The sequence below is a fragment of the Halichoerus grypus genome, chromosome 11 (genome assembly GCF_964656455.1).
Source record: "Halichoerus grypus chromosome 11, mHalGry1.hap1.1, whole genome shotgun sequence".
Taxonomy (NCBI): domain Eukaryota; kingdom Metazoa; phylum Chordata; class Mammalia; order Carnivora; family Phocidae; genus Halichoerus; species Halichoerus grypus.
Window position 1 is genome coordinate 110786242 of NC_135722.1, and position 17092 is coordinate 110803333.

The 17092-nt window shown below is 41.1% G+C and overlaps 1 protein-coding gene across 1 annotated transcript in view; it reads left to right on the forward strand.

Annotated features, from left to right (window-relative positions):
• MMP20 (matrix metallopeptidase 20) overlaps positions 1-17092 on the forward strand; it is a 47150-nt gene that overhangs the window by 23779 nt on the left and 6279 nt on the right. The window contains exons 7-8 of the mRNA XM_036068516.2: positions 4231-4367; positions 5291-5447. Coding sequence (XP_035924409.2) covers positions 4231-4367; positions 5291-5447 — 294 coding nt within the window. The remainder of the gene's footprint in view (positions 1-4230; positions 4368-5290; positions 5448-17092) is intronic.

The following is a 17092-nucleotide window of genomic DNA, read 5'->3' on the forward strand; positions in this document are numbered from 1 at the left end:
GCATGTCAGTCAAGGATGTGAGTGTATTTCAGAGTTTCCAGTGACAAAAATTTTATATCAGTGAGGCAAATTCAGAAAGAAACAGTTCTGTTGATAAACTCCAAGTTTTACCTATCACCAATCAATACATTTGTAGAGTGAAAACATGCCTTTCTACAGTATCTACAAATTATTGTTAAGAGTAGTCGAGAGCTTATAAGCCACTTTCAGATGCATTGTCTCAATTCATGCTTCGAAGTGTTAGCACATGTTATTAGTATTCTCACTTTTATTGGACAGAAGGAAACGGAGTCTCAAAAATTGAATGACTCACACAAGGTCCCACATCCAATGATAAAACCAGGTTTCAAGCTCCCAGCGGGAGATAAGCAGCAATTCCACTGCAAACATCAAAAACAGAAAGAAGAGAGATCCCTCCTCCCCCTGAAACGAGGGCACGGGATGAACGAGAACAGAGTCAAGGAGAGTAAAGTGTTGAAGATGATGAACCGTGAAGGTCCCCGCTCGGCTCCTGCTGAATCCCCCTGACGGTCCAGCAACGAGGAGGTGATGGGCTCCTTCCACAGGTTGGGGGTGAAGACAGTTGGGCGCAACACGGGAAGAACGGAAGTTCGGCAGCTGTGGGTCACATCCCCAGGTGTGCCGGGCGCCCGGAAAGCCAGAGGACAGAAAGACGGATAATCCTGCCCCTGCCTCAGGTGAAGGCTACCAGCGAGCTAGTCTCAAACTTGAATTAGCGGCTGTTCTTTGAGAAAAGGGAATGAAAATTTCAGGGAATATGAAAATCAGTGATCTCATGAGTTCCTCTCACTCCCTGGCACCCATTCACTGAATCAACAAGTATTTACTGAGCCCTGACTGTGCCAGGCATAACGTTGGCTCCTGGGAGCACGAGATAAACAGTCCAGCTAAATATATAATCAGCAGATCCCCTACTATCAATAGGCGCCATTGTTTCGCCCTCCTCATCAAAGGTCAGATGACAGACTCCCGATAAAGTGTTCACTTATTTCCGTGACTGCTTCCCACACACCCTGGAGCTGCTCTTTTCCAATAGGTTCACAGATTGGTTTTCTTTTTGCTTATACTTTAAATCCATTTCCAGATGTATTAGGAGGTTACTTGCTATACTTGGGGTTTTGGGGTCAATTTTAACTCACATTTGTAATCTATAGCTGCAAGCTTGTAAATCCTCTGGGTACGTGTTCTGGTGCTTCATTCCCAACCATTAGTACTGAAAATTTTCCCGATTACAACTTCTTCTGGAATTTGCACAACGTTCCGTAAGTGATGGATAGTATTTATTTCTACCTTACGCACACAGTTTATACATCTTAATATGTCGTAACACTGTTTAAGCCAGGGTCCCCTGACTTTGGCACTACTGATACTTCAAGGCAGACCAGTCTTTGTTGGGTTGGGTTGTCCCGGGCATGGAGGCATGCTGAGCAGCTTCCCTGGCTGACCTCTCCCTCTGGAGGCCGATAGAACAACTGTCCGCAAACATGGCCAAATGTCTCCAGGGCACAAAATCACTCTGGGTTTAGAATGACTGCTCAACTTCCCCTTAGTCTTCACAATGCCTGCAATGTCTTAAATCAGGGTTGATTTAGAAAGGAATTTTAGATGCTACCACGTGTGAAAAGTTCCAAAAGCACACTTTCGGTTTGCGGGTGCTCTTCATCACTACATTTTACCACCTCTCCTACTGAGTCACTTGGGACATCCATGCCCTAACTTCTGATGAAAGATAGGGCTTACGTTTGCCTAGAGCCACCTGTCGATTTTTAAATGAAAAATGAAAGCCAATATTTCCCCGCGTTAGGTGCCCAAGGATAAAGTGCCTGGAAGTCTGCCGTACCTCATCAGAGACGTGATTCAGACAGAGCCTCCCCTGCCCGGCTTCCTCACCTCCTCACCCCCACCACCGCAGTCCCCAGAAACGCACCTCGGTGCCTGGGTCAGCATCCAGCACAGTGATGTGAAGAGTCAGCATTTCAGAACCATGTGCTGAATTAAGTGAAAAACACTCGCTTTATAGATTTCTCATCAGGTTCCCAATTAATGCATTGTTATCAAAAATCAGATGACAGGCTATGGACTTGATGTGTTTATCCATTTTCGTTACCCAAATCTGTGGGGTTCTCCAAACCCGTGCTCATGCTGTGGTGGCAGAGAGGAAGGAGAAGGGGAAGGCGGTCCCTCGTGCCTTCAAAAAGCCTAGATCTGAGGGCGGCGGTGGGGGGGGGTGGCAAATTATGAACACAGGAAAGCAGAGATCGCAAGGCTGGGGCAAGGCTGGGAATGAACAAGGAGATGAGATCAGGTGGAGATGAATATCGAGACAGCTGCAGCCTAAGCCGGCTCTGTCTGCCCCTAACCAACAGACGACTTTGGGCCCACGAGCCTTCCTGAGCCTCGGTGTTTCATCTGTTAGTACAGATATTCTAGAGCAGGCTGTGATGTGTAGGGCGTGGGGCGAGCCACTGCACCTGCCACGGACGCCTGCCACCCTGTGTATCGTGGATGGTGGGTGCCCAGTCAGCGGGTGGGTAAGGCCTAGGCAAATTATAAGGTTTAGAACGGACAATATCTAGCTCTATGGCACTTTATGGTTTATAATCACTTTCCTATGCATTCTCTCCCTGGATCCTCGGAACAACCTCACGAGACAGGCCAGGTATTATTATTTGCATCTAAGAGATGATAAGACTGAGCTTGGAGATGCCGGTCAGAGTTAGAACTCAAGTCTACATCTCCTAAAGCACGATGTGCTTTTCCTTCTGCATCATGATGCCGTGTAGGGAACAAAGACCTGTCTCTCTCCATAAGGCTCTTTCAAATTCATCATCAGCTTACGCGGCCCCACCTGGGACACCTTCACCAAATCCCCGAATGCAGTGGAATCTCCCTCCTGTGGGATATGCTCTGTGTCCGCATCCTAAACCTGAGAGTGTGTAGCACTGGTCCTAACTGTCTGATTATAATCCTAACTCCTGAATCACGTACCTGTCTGAATCCTAACTGCCGAATCACGAACCTGTCTACACTCCTGGGCTGTAAGCTCCCCGAGGCAGGATCTGGGTCTCGTTCAGCGTCTCATCTTTGATGTCTGCCACAGTCCCCTGCTGATAGGCACTCCATAAATATTTGTTAAATTAACTGAACAGGAAAACTCAACATAAGATGGAGGAGTTCCTACACGAACTACCTAGAAAATTAAATGTCAAAATTTATTATAGTTTCCCTGTCCACAAATAATTTTATGTATAGAGTCTACTTTCTACAGAGTCAAGTAAACTTCTCATATTTTATAAAAATGATTTTCCCCTCCAAAATTCAAAATGGATCCCATGTACACTGAATGTTTCAGCCCATTACCTTTGTGATACTGCCACAGTTTTATGTAAATAATTTTGGATGAGTGGATGGATGAGTTGCTAAAACTTGAGTTAATTGGTGTGTACCGGATTTTCTGTTAACTAGCCATCCATTTCAAGAATATAAGCCCTTTCAATAGATAATTATTCAATAGATAACTTTCAATATAACTGATAATTGTGAATGTTCTTGCTGGCTTTATTGGGAATAATTCGCACCTCCCAACCACAAAGATTTGGTGCAATTGTAATATTCATAATGTCCACCAGGATGGTATTTTATCTTTGTGAGTTTTTAGTTTTTAAAAGATCAGAATAAAGGGGCACCTGGGTGGCTCAGTCGTTAAGCGTCTGCCTTCGGCTCAGGTCATGGTCCCAGGGTCCTGGGATCGAGCCCCACATCGGACTCCCTGCTCCGCGGGAGGCCTGCTTCTCCCTCTCCCACTCCCCCTGCTTGTGTTCCTGCTCTTACTATCCCTCTCTGTCAAATAAATAAATAAAATCTTTAAAAAAAAAAATCAGAATAGGAAAAGGACATCTATATCAAGGGATACCTGGAATTGGAAGGTGCAGAGCTTAAATGTGTGAAACACCGGGGTTATCTCCTTGCCGTACCCCTTCATGTTTTGAATGTCCTTAAGTAAATGAAGGAAAGCGGATTGCAGGGAGGCTCAAAGAACAAAAAGGGAAAAGAACTATTTACTAAGGTGAAAAACTTATGCTCTCCTTAAAAACAAGGCAAGGGCGCGAGGCACTGAGAATGATCCCCGCAGTGTGGCTTGCAGGACACATCGGTCCACGCCCTGCTCAAGATCTAAATCAACCCCTGCTCTTGTGGATTGCCCAACAGGATTTTCTGGCGCCGGCAGGTTCACATGATGGCGGGGATCCGGCCCAGCACCATTACCAGCTCCTTCCCCCAGCTTATGTCCAACGTGGACGCAGCTTACGAAGTGTCCGACAGGGGCACCGCTTACTTCTTCAAAGGTACCCTACAGATCCGTGAGGTACAGGAACGGTGGGTGCCCAGCGTGTTGGGAACAGCTAGTACTGGGAGCATTTGGTCAGGGATCGTGCAGCGTGCTTGGGTCACTCCTCCTCAGGTCAGCCATGAAATGCCGCTGTTGTACTATAACAATGGCAGGAAGGACAATGACTCTCACAATGTTCTCAGAGCCAACGCTCTGCCCTGGAGAGGCACCATGCTAAGTGACAGTGCCCAGGGGGGCTACAAACCTGGTCCCTGCCCCTCAAGGTGGCATGGCATGCCCCACTGAGAGCCTCTAGTCAACAAAAGCCAACATGGCACCCCATGTGAGGAGAACACCTGTGACTCTGGGAGGTGGGCATGGCGTCAGTCTCTGGCCCCAGCCCTTTACCATCAGAGTGACTTTGGGGAATTATCTAACTGCTCTGAGCCTTCATGTCTTCCTGGGCTTATAAGTGATTACAGTAATATCAACCTCAGAGATGCGGTGGTGGCTAGCCAATGGGCGTTATCCGATAGGTGGTACCTGTCAATTTTAGCTTATTTTTCCTGATGCTGGGGGATGAAGGTACAAGGCCGATGCCAGCTTACAAATCACAGCATTTGTCTATCACATGCCCCTTCTCTCCCATGCATATATATGAGACTGAAATGAGGCTATACACATGAAAAGTATCTTGAAAAAAATTAATGTGTGAAATTTAAGACCCAATTGTATCAAAATTATTACTTTGCTAAGGCATCACTAGAGATGTTTGCCTCCAGAGTAGTTTCAATAGAATAAAAGCCTATTCACTGGGTTGTAGCCATGGCAACTATCCCATAAACTACTTCCATTTGGGGTCCTGCATAGAAATCCTCATGAGTGAAGTACATCGCCGAGTGGTACAGAGTTTTTGTGAACTTTAATTTCTGTTTTCAGGCCCCCACTACTGGATAACAAGAGGATTCCAAATGCAAGGTCCTCCTCGAACTATTTATGACTTTGGCTTCCCAAGATATGTGCAGCGAATAGATGCTGCTGTCTATCTCAAGGATGTGCAGAAGACCCTTTTCTTTGTGGGAGATGAATACTACAGGTATGGCTTTTCTCCTCTTGATTGTCCAGATGTATTCAATGGGAAGAAAAAATCCTTTTGCAGAAAAGAATGCAAAGCAAGTTTGCGATAGGCCCATTGACTCCTCTTGGCCCCTGGGATGCCATCTACTCATGGTTGACACGGTCTCTAAGATATGAAACCACCCAAATAACTGAAGCATTCATTCATGAATCCCATTGTTTGTTCTCTAGCACATGAAACATTCTAATCCTTCATGCATTTATTAACTGGACCTCCAGTGGCCTAAAAGAGTGGACACAGCATCCCCAAATACATTGCTAGCCACAGGGAATGCCTCGGGGTAAAACTGACTCCTTGTTATGTGGGTACCAATGCATCCCAGAATATTCTGTGATTTTGTGCAAAATGGATGTGGTCATGACTGTGGGCTCTTTGAAGGAAAGTTCTGCTGAAAGGAAAAGCCCTTACTGCTAAGTCTTTTTATCTGACCCAGATTGTGAAGACTCTTCTTACCCAAAGTGGATCATACACAATTGTCCTGCAGACCTGAGTAAGGTGACATCTGTCATCCAGTCGCTGTGCACAGAGTCACACCTCATTCCACCCCCTGGGTTTCTATCCTTAACTGACTCATGTAGTCATCAAGACAGTATGGTACTGGCACAAAAATAGACACAGATCAATAGAACAGAACAGAGAGCCCAGAAATGAACCCACAACTATGTATCAATTAATCTTTGACAAAGCAGGAAAGAATATCCAATGGAAAAAACAGTTTCTTCAACAAATGGTGTTGGGAAAATTGGACAGCAACATGCAGAAGAATGAAACTGGACCATTTCCTTACACCACACACAAAAATAAATTCACAATGGATGAAAGACCTAAATGTGAGACAGGAGTCCATCAAAATCCTAGAGGAGAACACAGGCAGCAACCTCTTTGACATCAGAGGTAGCAAATTCTTCCTAGACATATCTTCTGAGACAAGGGAAATTAAAGCAAAAATAAACTATTGGGACTTCATCAAAGTTAAAAGTTTCTGCACGGAGAAGGAAATAATCAACTAAAAGGTAACCTATGGAATGGGAGAAGATATTTGCAAATACTGATAAAGGGTTAGTATCCAAAATATATAAAGAACTTATTAAACTCAATACCCCAGAAATGAATAATCTAATGAAAAAATGGGCTGAAGACAATAGACATTTTCCCAGGAAAGACATCCAGATGCTCAATAGACACATGAAAAGATGCTCAACATCACTCATCATCAGGGAAATGCAGATCAAAACCACGATGAGACACTGCTTCACACCAGTCAGAATGGCTAAAATTAACAACACAGGAAACAACAGGTGTTGGTGAGGATGCAGAGGAAAGGGAACCCTCTTCCATTTCTTCCAGGTTGCTATTTGGTGTCTTTTGTGCTTCCATACACACTTTAGGTTTAAGGATTGCATTTATGTAGATTGCTTTGGGTAGCATAGACATTTTAACAATATTTTTTCTTCTAATCCATGAGCATGGAATGTCTTTCCATTTCTTTGTGTTTTCAATTTCTTTCATCAATGTTTTATAGTTTTCAGAGTACAGGTCTTTAAACTTCTTGGTTAGGTAGATTCCTAGATACCTTATTGTTTTTGGTGCTATTGAAAATGGGATGGATTCCTTAATTTCTCTTTCTGCTGCTTCATTATTAGTATATAGAAATGCAACAGATTTCTGTACACTGATTTTGTATCCTGTGACTTTACTGAATTCATTTATCTGTTCTAGCAGGTTTTTGGTGGAGTCTTTTGGGTTTTCTATATACAGTATCATGCTGTCTGCAAATAGTAGAAGTTTGACTTCTTCCTTGCAATCTAGATGAGTTTTATTTCTTTTTGTTGTCTAATTGCTAAGGCTATAACTTCCAGGACTATGTTAAACAACAGTGGTGAGGGACACCTGGGTGGCTTAGTCAGTTAAGCAGTCAAAAGTCTTGATTTGGGCTCAGGTCATGATCACAGAGTCATGAGATTGAGCCCCACATCGGGCTCCTCACTCAATAGGGAGCATGCTCAAGATTCTCTCTCGCTCTCCACCTGCCCCTCACCCCTAAAATAAATAAATAAAATCTGTAATAATAAAAAAAAAAAAAACAGCTGTGAGAGTGGACATCCCTGTCTTCTTCCCGACCATAGAGAAAAAGCTCTCAGTTTTTCCCCATTGAGGATGGTATTAGCTGTGGGTTCTTCATATGTGGGCTTTATGATATTGAGGTATGTTCCCTCATCCCTACTTTGTTGGGGGTCTCTCTCATGCATGGATGTTGTACTTTGTCAAATGCTTCTTCTGCATCTATCGAGAGGATCATATAGTTCTTATCCTTTCTTTTATTAATATAGTTTATCACACTGATTGATTTGAGAATACTGAACCACCCTTGCAGCCCAGAAATAAATGCCACTCGATCGTGTTGATTGTGGTGAATAATTTTTTTAATGTACTGTTGGATTCGATTTGCTAGTATTTTATTGAGAATTTTTACATCCATCTTTATCAGGGATATTGACCTGTAGTTCTCTTTTTTAGTGGGGTCTTTATCTGGTTTGGTATTGGTAATGCTGGCCTCATGGAATGAATTTGAAAGTTTTCCTTCCTTTTCTATTTTTTAGAACAGTTTGAGAAGAATAGGTGTTAATTCTTCTTTAAATGTCTGGTAGAATCCCCCTGGGAAGCCATCCGGCCCTGGACTTTTGTTTGTTGGGGGATATTTGATTACTGATTCCATTTCTTTGCTGGTTATCAATCTGTTCGAGTTTCCTATTTCTTCCTGTTTCAGTTTTGGTCATTTATATGTTTCTAGGAATTTATCCATTTCTTCCAGGTTGTCCAATTTGTTGGCATATTGTTTTTCATAATATTCTCTTAAAATTGTTTGTATTTCTGTGGTGTTGGTTGTGACCTCTTCTCTCTCATTTGTAATTCTATTTATTTGTGTCCTTTCTCTTTTCTTTTTGGTAAGTCTGTCTAGAGATTAATTTTATTAATTTTTTCAAAGAACCAGCTCCTGGTTTCATTGATCTGTTATATTGCTTTTTAGTTTCTCTATCATTTATTTCTGCTCTAATCTTTATTATTTCCCTCTGTCTGCTGGCTTTAGACTTCTTGTTCTTCCTTCAGCTCCTTTAGGTGTAAGGTTAGGCTGTGTACCTCGATTTTTTTTGCTTCAGAGGGTAGGCTTGTATTGCTACATACTTCCCTCTTAGAACCACCTTTGCTGCATCCCAAAGGTTTTGAACCATCGTGTATTCATTTTCATTTGTTTCCATGTATTTTTTAATTTCTTCTTTTGATTTCCTGGTTGACTCATTCATTGTTTAGTAGGATGTTCTTTAATCTCCATGAATTTGTGGTCTTTCCAGTTTTTTTCTTGTGGTTGACTTCAAGTTTCATAGTTTTGTGGTCTGAAAATATGCACAGTATGATCTCAGTCTTTTTGTATTTGTTGAGGCCTGATTTGTGACTCAGTATGTGATCTATTCAGTAGAAAGTCCCATGTGCACTCAAAAAGAATGTATATTCTGCTGCTTTAGGATGGAATGTTCTGAATATATCTGTGAAGTCCATCTGGTCCACTGTGTCATTCAAAGCCCTTGTTTCCTTGTTGATTTTCTGCTTAGATGGTCTGTGCATTGATGTGAGTGGGGTGTTACCATCCCCTACTATTACTATATTATTATCAAAGAGTGTATTTATGTTTGTTCTGAATTGTTTTATGTATTTGGGTGCTCCCAAGGTGGGTGCATAAATATTTATAATTGTTAGATCTCCTTGTTGGATTGTCCCCTTGATGATTACATAGTGGTCTTCTTCATCTCTTGTTACAGTCTTCGTCTTAAAGTCTAGTTTGTCTGATAGAAGTACCTCTATCCTGGCTTTCTTTTGCATGAGAGGTGGTTCTTTTGATCTGCAGGTGTCTTTAGGTCTAAAATGAGTCTCTTGTGGGCAAGAGACTCGTACTTTTTTTATCCATTCTGACACCCTATGTCTCTTGATTGGAGCATTTAGTCCATTTACATTCAAAGTAATTATTGATAGATACGTACTTGGTGCCATTTTATTACTTGTTTTGTGGTTGTTTCTGGAGCTTTTCTCTGATCCTTTCTTATCTTTGTCACTTTCATGTTTTGCTGATATTCTTTAGTGATTTCTTTCTCTGTATTCTTCACGTTTATCAGTGATTTGTGATTTGTGGTCACCATTAGGTTTGTGTATAACCTCCTTGGCATATAGCGGTCTGTATTAGGTGGATGGTCATTTAAGCTTCAACCCATTCTTTTTTCCTCTCCTCCCCACGTTTTAGGTATGTTACTGTATTTTATATCCTTTCTTTGTGAGTTCGTTGACTGATTATTTACAAAAATATTCATTTTTACTGCTTTTGTGTTTCCTGCCTTCATACTGTCACTTTTGGTCTCTCCTTTCCTCTCAAAGGGGCCCCTTCGATATTTCTTGCAGGGCTGGTTTAGTGGTCACCAACACCTTCAGTTTTTATTTGTCTGGGAAACTCTTCAACTCTCCTTCTGTTTTGAATCATAGCTTTACCGGCATCTCACCTGTTTTCAATAACCATTTCTATGGCATAAAAGAAATTTATAAGTAAGTACATTATGATCTTCTTCCACCTGACTGGTATCTTCTCTAGTCTGGCCCTGAGAAAACAATATACCAGATATATTTCGTGAAGAGGAAAATTTATTTTCTAGAAATGAATGCCAAACAAATGTAGACTGACTCCAGGCCCCTGCGAGCCCTGGGAGCATTGCTCAGAGTGTCATGTGGTGTCCTGATTTGTCACTGCCAGTCCAATGATTAAACCACCAAGCCAGCTATTTTTCTTTAGAACTTCCTCTCTGGATTCCTGATGGTAATTCATTTATTAAGCCTCTAATATCTGCTGGGCAGATTCTCCCAAGTCTTTTCTTTAAGATAAGGTGGCTGTAATCACAGTGCTGACATACAGGAAGATAGATTTTGAGAAACCCAACTCCCACTGTGGATTTTCAGAGAATGAGACTGAAAGATGCACATATAAGCATGTGTGTGGGAGTGTGAGGGCATTTATGTTATGATTACTCAGTTAATTTCTCAAAGATTGCTCACAGCCTGACTCTCACTGGGGGGATTATCCACTCTCCCATTATTTCAGTTCTCCATTCAGGGCCTGGTCTTTGGACTAATCTCCCAGCCACCAGCAGAGCATGCACCTCCGGCCAGGCAGAAGCGAGGCTTAGAGGGCCAACGCAAGAGGCTTGATGAGAGGTTTTCAACTCTCTGTAAATGTAAGCTTGGGGAGGGAGAGTGTCTCTGATTTTAATGAGGACTGATTCCCCGCTGAGGAAATCACAATGCACCTTTCCAACTAAGTTTCTGTGAGTGTCTATTAAGGAAAAGTCTTAGTAATCTGGATAAAACAGATTCATTAAAAAGTTGGTCTCAGGGATTAACTGAAATATCAAAGACTCATTTTGATGTTAAGGGAAGGAAACCACAGAAAGCACTTTTAAAATTAACCTTCTGAGGTTCTTGAGAGTATTAAGTGAATAACGCATGTAGACACTAGCACAGAGCCTGGCACGTAGTAAGTGCTCAAAAAGAGTAACTGTTCAGTAATTGTAGGAACTTACATGGCAATCAACGATTACCTGCTTCAAAAGTTGTGATAATTAACAAATGATCGTTTAAACCTCAATAGTTCTCTGAGCAGCAATCCAGTCAAAGAGCAGCTCAAAGGGAATTTCCTTTTGAAAGACCAAAGGCCCCAACATTGCACTGAAACTCCTGCTTTTGGCAAAGCACGGACAGTCCTTCACCAGTGAGGGTCCTCTGTCCTCCAACACACTGGTTTCTGCACCAAAGCGTAAAGCAAACAACCTTGACCTACAGCTTAGAAGTTCAGAAAAGGTGTTGTGAGCCACTCCATTAATGAACCCCCCAAACTGCACACCCCCGTTTTAGCAAAGCTTCACAGGGAGAACATCGGACTGTCACATTATGCCATGTATGGGTGAGAATTATGTTCGGCTGCTGGTAAGAGACCCAAAAGTAACTGTGGCTGAAACACATAAAGGTCTGTTTTTCTCACATACATAACACATCCGAAGTTTAACAGACCTAGAGCTCACGCAGTGAGTCCACCACCACCAGCATGTTAGGACTTATTTCCCTTAGTCGTTCATCACAGCCTTCTTCGGTCCTCATGCTAGGTCACTCTGTGACACAAACGATGTGTCGAGATAAAAGAAGTCTCTGGATACGCTTGTTGTCAGGGAGAGTCTCCATGAACTCCCAGGTGGAACCAGTTTAACGAATGACGGGCCATGGAAATGCTATTGAATAACGTCCCCCGCTGAGGATGGAGGGTTGGCTTGGGGCCAGGTTGGCTCAGGCTCTAGGAGTGAGAGCCCACATGTCGGTGCGGTAGTAACTCCCCAGCGAGCAGCCCCAGGGAACTACGAGGTAAATCCAAAAGGGAGCTCTACCATGCTAACACCACCACACATTACATGATGTGCCACGTAAACTCACCAACAAGGGCTTCTTCCCCATTCGTCCACTGGCTTTTACTCCTTCCTTTCCTCTTCCTGGCAGGCCCAAATGATCCAGCCAATTTTTCTTTCTTTACATGATTTCCATTACCTTTGGCTAATTTCTCCCTGTAGATATTCTCTCTTGCTTACCAACAACAGAGCAGTGGCTACACCAGGGAGTTCTTGGGGACCAGGGATCCATCAACTCCATCATCCTTGGAGGCAGTCAGTGTTTTCTGAATTTTGTGTAAAGTGACGTGCAAATCTAGGGGCCCTAGCCCCTTTCTATCCCTAAGTCAGTCTTTCTATACAGACAGATTGGAGAGATGATTGATGCAAAGTAGGACACAGTCTCTCCTTCCTAGATGCCCCGTGTATACTGAAAATTGAGTGTTTATTTAAGGATTTTATAGTTAGTCACCATAGAGAAATAGGTAATAAGTAATAAAAATAAGAAAGATGGGTACAATTCAAGATCTTCTTTTTTAATCTTAAATTTTTTAAACTGCATTACCGAACTACCATTTTCAATCTATGTGTATTGGGCAAGATTATGCATCAGGCTCTGTACTAGGACCTTACCACTCAGGAGAGAGCACAGAGTTTGCTGCCTGAAAGTGTGGGCAGGAGTAACAGAGTGCTCATCTCAACTCTCACAGCCATCATTGGGCAACCTGGATTGCCTTTCTGTTTTGGTTTAATCATCTTCAAAAGGGAGATGTAAATAGCATCTGCTTCATAGGGCTGTCAGAATGGAGGAGAAAACTGTGAGACTCCCATCACGTGATAAATAGTCAGTTTGTGCTGGGTGCTATCCACACTCAACAAGGCCTACAGTTGAGAGTAAGTGCACAGGGAAATAATTAAGAGTAGTCCAAGTGTGACAGGTGCCCTGAGAGAAGACTGGATGGAGATCAGTGAGGCAAAACAAAGAGGAAATGGCCAACACTAGTAAAGGTGTCAAGAAAGAACCCTCAGAAGAAGTGAGGACTGCCCTTCATCTTGAGAAGGGAATAGGAGTTTCCCAGGCCGGAGGCAGGAGGGCGGTGTGCCTTTCAGGCAGAGAAAGCAGTTGAAGCAAAGGCACTGGGGCATGAAATCACCTGTGTATGTGGGGAAAACCTCAAGCAGTTCAGCATGATAGCAGCATGGGCTAGAATGAGAGACGTGGCCCAAGGAGAAAGAGGGTGTCGATGATGGAGGGTCTACGCCTTTCCAGGGAGACCAGTGTGAATTTATAGAAAAAGAGGAATATCTTTAACTGTCCTAAATAAGCGAGTAACCCAGGAAGGTTTGTGTTGTAAAAATACCCTTCCGGCAGCAGCGTGACAGGAGCAGAGGGGGACAAGATGGGAAGTCGGCTAAACCAGGGAGGCCAGAAAGTCATGGGCAACATCTGCAAAGTGCTCAAAGAAAAACTCTCAACCAAGAATCCTACATTCAGCTAAACTATCTCAAAAATGGAGACCAAAGAAGACATCCCCAGATAGACAATAATGGAGAGAATCTGTTGGAGCATACCTGCCTCACAAGCAATACCAGAGAAAGTTCTTCAGGGTGAAGGCAAGTGACCCTGAACGGTAATTTGAATCCACATTAAAAACCCAAGAGCAGTAGTAAATGTAACTATGTAATCACGAAAGATTGTCTAAAGGTATATTTCCTCCCTTTCCTTCTCTTAACTGATTTTAAACTTAACTGTTTAAAACTGCGCACACACACACATATGTTCATATATATAAAACTGTACTGTTGGGCCTGTAACATACCGAAACATAACGTATTCGTCAATAACAGCACAAAAGCACTGGGTGTGAGGAAAACTGTATCAAGCTAGGGAAATGATACCAAATGCTAACTCAAATTCCCTGGAGCAGCAAAAGAAAACAGAAATGGTAAATAAGGAAGTTAATATATCAAAGACTATAAATATGTATATTTTCTCTTCTTTCTATCAGCTTCTTAAGAAGATATCAAATTGTATAAAATTGTAATTAGAGCAATGTCTGTTGGGGGTTTGTAACATAGACAGATGTAAGATATATAAAAACAAGACCATCAGAGGGAGGGACAAAGAATAGACTTACAGGAGTTCTGAATCTCCCTGGAATTAAGCTAGTATAAATCTGAAACAGTTTATGGTAAGTTAAGTTATATATGATATGCTCTCTGCCAACCACTAAGGAAATAACTTTTTAAAATGTAGTGACAAAATCATGAAAGAAATTAAAATGGTACACTGGAAAATTTTCACTAATGCAAAAGAAAGCATTAAGGAGTTAAAAAAGAACCAAAAAGACATGAGACATGTAGAAAACAAAAAGTAAAGTGGCAGATATAGATCCAATTATATCAATAATATTAAATGTGAATGGATTAAACAATATAATCAAATGACAGAGATTATTAGACTGGATAAAAAAAACAAAAAAACAAGACCCAAGTATAGGCTATTGATAGGAGACACATTTTATATTCAAAGATACAAATAGGTTGAAAGTAAAAGGATGGAAAAAATATCTATCATGCAAACAGCAACCATAAGAAAGTCAGAGTGGCTATGCTAATATCAGGCAAAACAGACTTTCAATAATGAATAGAGCAACTAGACAACAAGATCTATAAGGAACAGAAGCCATGAAGATCACTATAAACCAACAGGACCTAGCAGGTGTCTACAGAACACTTTGCACAAAAGCAGAATACACATTCTTCTCAAATGCTTATGGAGCATTGCCCAGAAGAGGTGACGTGTTAGGCCACCACACACATCTCTAAAAATTTAAAACAACTGAAATCATATAAAATATCTTTTCTGATCACAGTGAAACAAAGCTACAAATCAATATGGGAAGGAAAACTGGAAAAATTACAAACATGAGGAAATGAACATACTCTAAAATAATCAATGTGTCAAAGAAGAGATTACAAGAGAAATTAGAAATTAGAAAATTAAAGATGAATGAAAACAAAAACCCAGTATTTAAGAACATATGGATGCAGTGAAAGCAGGACCCAAGGGAAATTTAAGTCTCTAAATGCCCATTAAAAAAAGGATCTTAAGTCAATAACCTAACCTTCCACCTACGACACTGGGTAAAAACAGCAAACGAAACCTAAAGCAAGTGGAAAGAAGAAAATAATAAAGATTGTGGTGGAAATAAATGACGTAGAAAATATTATAAGCAATTTGAGGAAATAACAAAACTAAGTTTGGTTCTTTGAAAAGATCAACAAAATTGACAGATTTCTCACTGGACTGACCTAGTTAAAAACAGAAGACTCAAATTACTAAAATCAGAAATGAAAAAGGGAACATGACTACCAATCTTACAAAAATTAAATGGACGATAAAGGAGTCCTATGAATAACTGTATGCCAGTAAATTTGATAACTGAGCTGAAATGACAAATTACTGGAAGGATACAAAGTGACGAAGCTGAGTCAAGAAGAAATAGCCTGAGTTAACCTATAACAAGGTAAGAGGTTTAATTCATAATCAAAAAAATTATCCATGAAGAAAAGCCCAGACCTACATGTTTCAGTAGTGAAATTAATTAATGCCAATTTTTCACATACTCCTCTAAAAAATAGAAGAGGAGGGGTCATTCCCCAACTCATTGTACGAGGGCAGCATTACCCTGATACCAAAGACAGACCAAGGTATCACAAGAAAATAAAACTTCAGAGCAGTATCTTTTGTGCATATGGATGCAAAAATCCTCCAAAAAATAGCAAGCAAAATCCAGCAGCATATAAAGAGAATTACACACCATGACCAAGTGGGATTTTTCCCAGGCATACAAGGTTGGTTTAACTTCTGAAAATCAAATAATGTAATACACCATATCAATAGAATAAAAAACAAAAGCCATATGATCATCTCAATAAATGCAGAAAAAGCATTTGACAAAATCCAACCCTGTTGCAAAATAAAAACTACTCAACAAACTAGAAGCAGAAGGACACTTTCTCAACCTGATGAAAGGTATCCATGAAAACCCACAGCTGATCTCATACTCAGTGGTGAAAGCCTGGATGCCTTCCTCTAAAATCAGGAACAAGACAAACATTTTCACTCTCACCACTTCTATTCAACATTGTACTAGAGGTTCCAGCTGGGGCAATTAAGCAAGAATTAATAAGATAAAAGGCATTCAGACTGGAAAGGAAGTAAAACTATTTCTATGACATGTGATCTTTTATATAGAAAAGCCTAAGGAATCCTCCAAAAAACCTGTTAGAACTAAGTTCAGCAAATATGCAGGGTATGAGTTCAGTATGCAAAAATCAATTTTAGTTCCATACACTTCAATGAGTAATCCAAAAATGAAGAAAACAATTCCACTTATAATAGTATCAAAAAGAAAAATAATATTTAGAAATAAATTTAACAGAAGTAGAAAACTTATAGCCTGAAAACGACAAAACACTGTTGAAAGAAATTAAGCAATTAATCTAAATGGAAAGAGATCTCATGTCCGTGGATTAGAAGTCTTAATTTTTTTTAAGATTTTATTTATTTATTTGAGGGAGAGAGAGAGAGAAAGAGAGAGCATGAGTAGGGAGGAGGGGCAGAGGCAGAGGGAGAAGCAGACTCCCCACTGAGCAGGGAGCCCGATGCAGGGCTTAATCCCAGGATCATGACCTGAGCTGAAGGCAGATGCTTAACTAACTGAGCCACCCAGGCGCCCCAAGCCTTAATATTTTTTAAATGACAACACTCCCCAAATTGATCTACAGGACTCAACACAATCCCTATCAGAATACCACTGGTTTCTTTGTAGAAATTGACAAGCTGATCTTAACTTCATATGGAAACTCACAGGACTCAGAATAACCAAAATATCTTGAAAAAGAAGACCAATTTGGAGGACTCAGAATTCCCAATTTCAAAACTTACTACAAACCAAGAGTAATCAAGACAGTGTGATACGAACATGAGGATAGACATATAGATGAATAAAATTGACAGTCCAGAAATAAACCCATATATCTATGATCAGCTGATTTCTGACAAAGATGCTAAGGCCGTTCAATGGGGAAAGAATAAAATGAAGAAATAAAGCAGAAATGAATACTCAG